Source organism: Sycon ciliatum, chromosome 10, assembly GCF_964019385.1.
Source record: "Sycon ciliatum chromosome 10, ocSycCili1.1, whole genome shotgun sequence".
Lineage (NCBI taxonomy): Eukaryota > Metazoa > Porifera > Calcarea > Leucosolenida > Sycettidae > Sycon > Sycon ciliatum.
The window spans coordinates 29351277-29360994 of record NC_088652.1 but is presented as its reverse complement, the minus strand read 5'-3'; the positions used below and the strand labels follow the sequence as shown (position 1 = coordinate 29360994).

Below are 9718 nucleotides of genomic sequence, written 5' to 3'. Positions count from 1 at the left end.
CGTATTGTGTGTTATTCATACGCAAATGCCCTCCTTTGAGTTTTACCAAGTTCTGAATATTGTGCGCATTCATACGCACATGCGTGCCGTGTAAACATACATGTATACCCTTTTGTGTGTGTGTGCGTGTGCGTGTGTGTATGTGTGTGTGTGTGTGTGTATGTGTGTGTGTGTGTGTGTGTGTGTGTGTATGTGTGTGTGTGTATGTGTGTGTGTGTGTGTATGTGTGTGTGTGTATGTGTGTGTGTGTGTGTATGTGTGTGTATGTATGTGTATGTGTGTGTGTGTGTGTGTGTGTGTGTATGTGTGTGTGTGTGTGTGTGTGTGTGTGTGTGTGTGTGTGTGTATGTGTGTGTGTATGTGTATGTGTGTGTGTGTGTATGTGCCCCTAGGTGAGCTATGGTTATTGAAGAAAAAAACAGACTTTCGTTTGCCATACGACATCTGGTGGCAGCACGGAAATGGAAAAGTAAGTCGTTGTAATCCCACGATATCAAGCGAATGGCCGAGGGCCCTCTTGATTGGTGTGAGTTGCCAGTATGATGCAAGCCAGATATGGATTGATCGAAGAAGGATAGATTTACCATCACTGTGGATAAGAGTCATACTGTAGCTCAGTTGGTTAGAGCATTGCTCGCGAATAGCAAGGTCCCTGGTTCGAGTCCCGGTGGTGTGACTGATGATTTTTTCTTTCTTTCATATCTGGCTTGCAATTGTTGAGTTTCGGAGAGAAAAGAGCAGTACGTGGCATGTGGCCTCTAATTTCCTAAAACTTTGAAATTCTCCGTGAAGTCCAAATTTGATATTGCAAGTTGTAATGCCGTTCGAATAAGATTGACATGTCTGCATTCATGAGGATGTGTGTGTGTGTGTGTGTGTGTGTGTGTGTGTGTGTGTGTGCGTACATGTGTGTGTGTGTGTGTGTGTGTGTGTGTGTGTGTGTGTGTGTGTGTGTGTGTGTGTGTGTGTGTGTGTGTGTGTGTGTGTGTGTGTGTGCGTGTTTGTGTTCATGTACACATGTGCACACGTGTGTGTGTGTGTGTGTGTGTGTGTGTGTGTGTGTCTGTATGCCCTTGTGTGTGTGTGTGTGTGTCTGTGCAGTTGAAACCCAAGCCGGTAATTGCATCAAAGTTCAAGAAAATACGTACAAGTAAGAATAAGTCCCCACCAGACTGACCATGATTATGTTTGCTGTTTTACTGGTTCAGCACTGTGTTGTCAGCACTGTGTTGTCAGCACTGTGTTGTCAGCACTGTGTTGTCAGCACTGTGTTGTCAGCACTGTGTTGTCAGCACTGTGTTGTCAGCACTGTGTTGTCAGCACTGTGTTGTCAGCACTGTGTTGTCAGCACTGTGTTGTCAGCACTGTGTTGTCAGCACTGTGTTGTCAGCACTGTGTTGTCAGCACTGTGTTGTCAGCACTGTGTTGTCAGCACTGTGTTGTCAGCACTGTGTTGTCAGCACTGTGTTGTCAGCACTGTGTTGTCAGCACTGTGTTGTCAGCACTGTGTTGTCAGCACTGTGTTGTCAGCACTGTGTTGTCAGCACTGTGTTGTCAGCACTGTGTTGTCAGCACTGTGTTGTCAGCACTGTGTTGTCAGCACTGTGTTGTCAGCACTGTGTTGTCAGCACTGTGTTGTCAGCACTGTGTTGTCAGCACTGTGTTGTCAGCACTGTGTTGTCAGCACTGTGTTGTCAGCACTGTGTTGTCAGCACTGTGTTGTTCTGTGTACTTCTCCTGAAATAGACCGCCCTGAACTGTGTACATCAGCAGTATGTGTGGTGGAGACTTTCTCTGATTGGATAATACATGTCAGGGGCGTCACACACGGTACGACCACTACGACCATGGTCGTACCACTTTTCGTCCAGGATGGTCCACCCAATTCATCCAAAAAAGCAATAAAAAAATTCAAGGATCTTCGGACTTGTACAAAACATCCCAACTTTCATTGCAAGGAGCATACAATTATCAGACTTGATGCCTAGCAGCTAGCACCCCAAGACTCCAGGCGGCTATTCATTGCGATAGGCGGTTGGAGTCACGGGTAGAGACAACCAGATGATGGATTCCTCACGGACGCATTCACTGCAAACTTGACGGAAACAGTGCTGGCGGCGATCACTGGGACCAGAACTAAAATTTTCCAAGATCTACCATGTTACAATGGCGATCAGCACAGTCAAGAGACACTACAAGCATGTCACTTGTCAGCTACAACAACATATTCTTTCCACAACGACACCTACCTAGTAGTAGTAGTAGTAAGTACCTCTGGGTCCTGACGATCTACTGCAAGCTGATGCGAAAATGCATTACATCTACACCCGCGAACGCCGCGCTTGTCAACGAATTAGGAAAGCGCTTCATCCTCCGAAGTTGAAAAGTGTTTGGACTGCTGCTCTACGGCGGCAGAACATTCTGCTGCTCTACGGGGGCAGAACATTCTGCAGCTGTTCATCGACACGACCCGCTTCACCAAACGACATACGATCGTTTCGTTCTCCGAATTTTCTGGTAGCAGCAACAAGAATTGCGTCCGTGACGACAGGACGAAAATCTCTCGCAAACTAAAGTCCTGTTGCCACGAAAACAGATTCCGCAAGCCCTTTCTTCTGCTTCCAGTGTTGTAGCTCTCCGGTTCACTGGCAGATCTTTCAGTCCCAACGAACAAAAAAAGGATATTCTTCTCTCTCTAAAAGGAACTAACATTACTTCGCGACTGTCCGCCGGCCGGCCGGCCGTGTACATACATGTAGTGCATGTGGCGCGCGCGGTGCACTTTCGCAGGACATGACAATTGACATACGTTTTTGCACAGCGGCTGGCGCTATAACTGTACTTCCGATTTTGCGATTTTTCGAGGGCAATATCTTCCTCTTTGCCTTGGCCACCTATGATGATGTACAGAAAATACCAAAAATGTTCATGAGAAGCGTTTTTTTGAGCTGGAGTGGGGTTGTCTAACAAGTGCTATATCCGTATAGGGGACCCCTCCTTTGCGGCTGTAGAGTGCTAAAACGTGCCCTGTTGGCCGAAAAATCCGAATTTTTTCTCCGGGGGACACCCCCCCGTCGTACCACTCCAAACCGCCCTGTGACGCCTCTGCATGTAGAGTTGAAGATATCAATAGCCATGTTGAAAGACGCACCAACATTGAACCAGACCCCTCCCATGCACCCCCCCCCCCCCCCCCCACTATCACATTTCACCCTACCCCAGCCCATGTCCTCCCCATTCACCCTACCCTGCACCCCTGCACTTTCGCTTGTATCTCTACCAAACATTCACCGATTTTTACAAACTCGCCACCCCTGGAAAGGTATTTCCAAGACGAAGCGAATAATACCACACTCGAGCCAGCTACCTGCACGGCCTCTGCTCTGCGTGGCCTAGAACGCCGCTCAAAACAGCAGCCGTGCGCGAACAGCTCCAGCAAAGTTCGAACAGCCGCCATTCCATTCTCCTTCATCACATCAACTTCAAACAGACCACAGCGGAAAGCTTGTTTCAAGCGCATCATTTTGGTGTGCGGCATGTTTGAGTGTCGCGTAGCATTCCGGGGAAATCCCCCGCCAAGTGCAGCGTAAAATTTTGAAATTTTCGATCGGAGTGAAGGTTTTCCTCTGACTTCGAGTCTCACCACGGCGGCATCCTACCTCCTAGAGATTTCTGGTAACTTCGACGTGATAGCCAAGGTTCCTCTCGAAACGTAGATGCTTATGAAAGTCGGTGAAGGAACACCAGAGATATAATTTATTTAGTGCCACTTTATACCAATCGATCGATATCGGTCGATGGGGTCACAACGGGTTAAGCAAGCCGGGAGGATTGATGCCGATTTTGTTGGTAAATATGTGACTGTGATGGCATGCTTCCCTGTTCTGCACTGGTTCATGTTTGTTTTACAATGTCATATCTTCATGTTGTGTACTGAAATGCTACTGTCATCTTGATGCTATGATGTCATACATTCATGTTGTGTACTGATAAAATATTGATGCTATGGTGTCATCCTCTACAGATGATTACTCATCATTGGAGTCAGCTCCTAGTCAGAGCAAAGACCATCCTGTGTGCAGTTGTCAGTTACCAACTGATATATCGCAACCTGGGTGTGGAGATGACTGTTTGAACAGGTCAGTCATAACCAGGGAGTCATAGCAGCTAGTGAGTCATTCCATGCAGGGAGTCGTAGCAACTAGGGACTCATAGGAGCTAGTGAGACGACACAAGATCAAAGTACCGAAAAAAGGTGTGCATTTCGACCTCTGGATTTAGAGGTTCTACGTGATTTGTGGTCTTTGCAACTTGCAATCGTCATTGATACTGTAAGTCGACACATTTTCGGCCCATTCAAATTTCGGCCTCCCAGGGCCAAAACACATTTCGGCCAAATCAAATGTTCGGCCTGTAGGCTGTACTGCTGTAGCCTGTACTGCTGTAGGCTGTACTGCTGTAGTCTGTACTGCTGTAGTCTGTACTGCTGTAGTCTGTACTGCTGTAGTCTGTACTGCTGTAGTCTGTACTGCTGTAGACTGTACTGCTGTAGGCTGTACTGCTGTAGTCTGTACTGCTGTAGGCTGTACTGCTGTAGTCTGTACTGCTGTAGTCTGTACTGCTGTAGTCTGTACTGCTGTAGTCTGTACTGCTGTAGTCTGTACTGCTGTAGGCTGTACTGCTGTAGTCTGTACTGCTGTAGGCTGTACTGCTGTAGGCTGTACTGCTGTAGCCTGTACTGCTGTAGTCTGTACTGCTGTAGGCTGTACTGCTGTAGTCTGTACTGCTGTAGGCTGTACTGCTGTAGTCTGTACTGCTGTAGGCTGTACTGCTGTAGGCTGTACTGCTGTAGTCTGTACTGCTGTAGTCTGTACTGCTGTAGTCTGTACTGCTGTAGTCTGTACTGCTGTAGTCTGTACTGCTCTAGTCTGTACTGCTGTAGGCTGTACTGCTGTAGGCTGTACTGCTGTAGTCTGTACTGCTGTAGCCTGTACTGCTGTAGTCTGTACTGCTGTAGGCTGTACTGCTGTAGTCTGTACTGCTGTAGTCTGTACTGCTGTAGCCTGTACTGCTGTAGGCTGTACTGCTGTAGTCTGTACTGCTGTAGCCTGTACTGCTGTAGTCTGTACTGCTGTAGTCTGTACTGCTGTAGTCTGTACTGCTGTAGGCTGTACTGCTGTAGTCTGTACTGCTGTAGTCTGTACTGCTGTAGTCTGTACTGCTGTAGGCTGTACTGCTGTAGTCTGTACTGCTGTAGTCTGTACTGCTGTAGTCTGTACTGCTGTAGTCTGTACTGCTGTAGGCTGTACTGCTGTAGCCTGTACTGCTGTAGTCTGTACTGCTGTAGTCTGTACTGCTGTAGTCTGTACTGCTGTAGGCTGTACTGCTGTAGTCTGTACTGCTGTAGGCTGTACTGCTGTAGGCTGTACTGCTGTAGTCTGTACTGCTGTAGTCTGTACTGCTGTAGTCTGTACTGCTGTAGGCTGTACTGCTGTAGTCTGTACTGCTGTAGGCTGTACTGCTGTAGGCTGTACTGCTGTAGTCTGTACTGCTGTAGCCTGTACTGCTGTAGTCTGTACTGCTGTAGGCTGTACTGCTGTAGCCTGTACTGCTGTAGTCTGTACTGCTGTAGCCTGTACTGCTGTAGGCTGTACTGCTGTAGCCTGTACTGCTGTAGCCTGTACTGCTGTAGTCTGTACTGCTGTAGTCTGTACTGCTGTAGTCTGTACTGCTGTAGGCTGTACTGCTGTAGTCTGTACTGCTGTAGTCTGTACTGCTGTAGGCTGTACTGCTGTAGTCTGTACTGCTGTAGTCTGTACTGCTGTAGTCTGCACTGCTGTAGTCTGTACTGCTGTAGTCTGTACTGCTGTAGGCTGTACTGCTGTAGTCTGTACTGCTGTAGGCTGTACTGCTGTAGGCTGTACTGCTGTAGTCTGTACTGCTGTAGTCTGTACTGCTGTAGTCTGTACTGCTGTAGGCTGTACTGCTGTAGGCTGTACTGCTGTAGGCTGTACTGCTTTAGTCTGTACTGCTGTAGTCTGTACTGCTGTAGTCTGTACTGCTGTAGCCTGTACTGCTGTAGTCTGTACTGCTGTAGGCTGTACTGCTGTAGTCTGTACTGCTGTAGGCTGTACTGCTGTAGTCTGTACTGCTGTAGTCTGTACTGCTGTAGTCTGTACTGCTGTAGTCTGTACTGCTGTAGCCTGTACTGCTGTAGTCTGTACTGCTGTAGTCTGTACTGCTGTAGTCTGTACTGCTGTAGGCTGTACTGCTGTAGGCTGTACTGCTGTAGGCTGTACTGCTGTAGGCTGTACTGCTGTAGGCTGTACTGCTGTAGTCTGTACTGCTGTAGGCTGTACTGCTGTAGGCTGTACTGCTGTAGTCTGTACTGCTGTAGGCTGTACTGCTGTAGTCTGTACTGCTGTAGGCTGTACTGCTGTAGTCTGTACTGCTGTAGTCTGTACTGCTGTAGGCTGTACTGCTGTAGTCTGTACTGCTGTAGGCTGTACTGCTGTAGTCTGTACTGCTGTAGGCTGTACTGCTGTAGTCTGTACTGCTGTAGGCTGTACTGCTGTAGGCTGTACTGCTGTAGGCTGTACTGCTGTAGTCTGTACTGCTGTAGTCTGTACTGCTGTAGGCTGTACTGCTGTAGTCTGTACTGCTGTAGTCTGTACTGCTGTAGGCTGTACTGCTGTAGGCTGTACTGCTGTAGTCTGTACTGCTGTAGTCTGTACTGCTGTAGTCTGTACTGCTGTAGTCTGTACTGCTGTAGCCTGTACTGCTGTAGTCTGTACTGCTGTAGCCTGTACTGCTGTAGTCTGTACTGCTGTAGGCTGTACTGCTGTAGTCTGTACTGCTGTAGTCTGTACTGCTGTAGTCTGTACTGCTGTAGTCTGTACTGCTGTAGCCTGTACTGCTGTAGTCTGTACTGCTGTAGGCTGTACTGCTGTAGTCTGTACTGCTGTAGTCTGTACTGCTGTAGGCTGTACTGCTGTAGTCTGTACTGCTGTAGTCTGTACTGCTCTAGTCTGTACTGCTGTAGTCTGTACTGCTGTAGTCTGTACTGCTGTAGTCTGTACTGCTGTAGCCTGTACTGCTGTAGTCTGTACTGCTGTAGTCTGTACTGCTGTAGCCTGTACTGCTGTAGCCTGTACTGCTGTAGTCTGTACTGCTGTAGGCTGTACTGCTGTAGTCTGTACTGCTGTAGTCTGTACTGCTGTAGTCTGTACTGCTGTAGTCTGTACTGCTGTAGCCTGTACTGCTGTAGCCTGTACTGCTGTAGGCTGTACTGCTGTAGTCTGTACTGCTGTAGTCTGTACTGCTGTAGTCTGTACTGCTGTAGTCTGTACTGCTGTAGTCTGTACTGCTGTAGTCTGTACTGCTGTAGCCTGTACTGCTGTAGTCTGTACTGCTGTAGTCTGTACTGCTGTAGTCTGTACTGCTGTAGTCTGTACTGCTGTAGTCTGTACTGCTGTAGGCTGTACTGCTGTAGGCTGTACTGCTGTAGGCTGTACTGCTGTAGGCTGTACTGCTGTAGTCTGTACTGCTGTAGGCTGTACTGCTGTAGGCTGTACTGCTGTAGTCTGTACTGCTGTAGGCTGTACTGCTGTAGTCTGTACTGCTGTAGGCTGTACTGCTGTAGTCTGTACTGCTGTAGTCTGTACTGCTGTAGGCTGTACTGCTGTAGTCTGTACTGCTGTAGGCTGTACTGCTGTAGTCTGTACTGCTGTAGGCTGTACTGCTGTAGTCTGTACTGCTGTAGGCTGTACTGCTGTAGGCTGTACTGCTGTAGGCTGTACTGCTGTAGTCTGTACTGCTGTAGTCTGTACTGCTGTAGGCTGTACTGCTGTAGTCTGTACTGCTGTAGTCTGTACTGCTGTAGTCTGTACTGCTGTAGGCTGTACTGCTGTAGGCTGTACTGCTGTAGTCTGTACTGCTGTAGTCTGTACTGCTGTAGTCTGTACTGCTGTAGTCTGTACTGCTGTAGCCTGTACTGCTGTAGTCTGTACTGCTGTAGCCTGTACTGCTGTAGTCTGTACTGCTGTAGGCTGTACTGCTGTAGTCTGTACTGCTGTAGTCTGTACTGCTGTAGTCTGTACTGCTGTAGTCTGTACTGCTGTAGCCTGTACTGCTGTAGTCTGTACTGCTGTAGGCTGTACTGCTGTAGTCTGTACTGCTGTAGTCTGTACTGCTGTAGGCTGTACTGCTGTAGTCTGTACTGCTGTAGTCTGTACTGCTGTAGTCTGTACTGCTGTAGTCTGTACTGCTGTAGTCTGTACTGCTGTAGTCTGTACTGCTGTAGCCTGTACTGCTGTAGTCTGTACTGCTGTAGTCTGTACTGCTGTAGCCTGTACTGCTGTAGCCTGTACTGCTGTAGTCTGTACTGCTGTAGGCTGTACTGCTGTAGTCTGTACTGCTGTAGTCTGTACTGCTGTAGTCTGTACTGCTGTAGTCTGTACTGCTGTAGCCTGTACTGCTGTAGCCTGTACTGCTGTAGGCTGTACTGCTGTAGTCTGTACTGCTGTAGTCTGTACTGCTGTAGTCTGTACTGCTGTAGTCTGTACTGCTGTAGTCTGTACTGCTGTAGGCTGTACTGCTGTAGTCTGTACTGCTGTAGTCTGTACTGCTGTAGTCTATACTGCTGTAGTCTGTACTGCTGTAGCCTGTACTGCTGTAGCCTGTACTGCTGTAGCCTGTACTGCTGTAGTCTGTACTGCTGTAGGCTGTACTGCTGTAGTCTGTACTGCTGTAGTCTGTACTGCTGTAGCCTGTACTGCTGTAGTCTGTACTGCTGTAGTCTGTACTGCTGTAGGCTGTACTGCTGTAGTCTGTACTGCTGTAGTCTGTACTGCTGTAGTCTGTACTGCTGTAGTCTGTACTGCTGTAGTCTGTACTGCTGTAGTCTGTACTGCTGTAGTCTGTACTGCTGTAGTCTGTACTGCTGTAGTCTGTACTGCTGTAGCCTGTACTGCTGTAGCCTGTACTGCTGTAGCCTGTACTGCTGTAGTCTGTACTGCTGTAGCCTGTACTGCTGTAGTCTGTACTGCTGTAGGCTGTACTGCTGTAGTCTGTACTGCTGTAGTCTGTACTGCTGTAGTCTGTACTGCTGTAGTCTGTACTGCTGTAGTCTGTACTGCTGTAGTCTGTACTGCAGTAGTCTGTACTGCTGTAGTCTGTACTGCTGTAGCCTGTACTGCTGTAGTCTGTACTGCTGTAGGCTGTACTGCTGTAGGCTGTACTGCTGTAGCCTGTACTGCTGTAGTCTGTACTGCTGTAGGCTGTACTGCTGTAGTCTGTACTGCTGTAGGCTGTACTGCTGTAGTCTGTACTGCTGTAGTCTGTACTGCTGTAGTCTGTACTGCTGTAGCCTGTACTGCTGTAGTCTGTACTGCTGTAGTCTGTACTGCTGTAGGCTGTACTGCTGTAGGCTGTACTGCTGTAGTCTGTACTGCTGTAGTCTGTACTGCTGTAGTCTGTACTGCTGTAGTCTGTACTGCTGTAGTCTGTACTGCTGTAGTCTGTACTGCTGTAGGCTGTACTGCTGTAGTCTGTACTGCTGTAGTCTGTACTGCTGTAGGCTGTACTGCTGTAGTCTGTACTGCTGTAGGCTGTACTGCTGTAGTCTGTACTGCTGTAGGCTGTACTGCTGTAGTCTGTACTGCTGTAGGCTGTACTGCTGTAGGCTGTACTGCTGTAGGCTGTACTGCTGTAGTCTGTA

At 48.4% G+C, this 9718-nt stretch overlaps 1 protein-coding gene across 1 annotated transcript in view; it reads left to right on the top strand.

Annotated features, from left to right (window-relative positions):
* Positions 1 to 9718, top strand: part of LOC135826835 (uncharacterized) — a 63093-nt gene that overhangs the window by 6984 nt on the left and 46391 nt on the right. The window contains exons 4-6 of the mRNA XM_065339437.1: positions 393 to 469; positions 1102 to 1150; positions 4025 to 4139. Of these exons, the coding sequence (XP_065195509.1) occupies positions 393 to 469; positions 1102 to 1150; positions 4025 to 4139 (241 nt within the window). The remainder of the gene's footprint in view (positions 1 to 392; positions 470 to 1101; positions 1151 to 4024; positions 4140 to 9718) is intronic.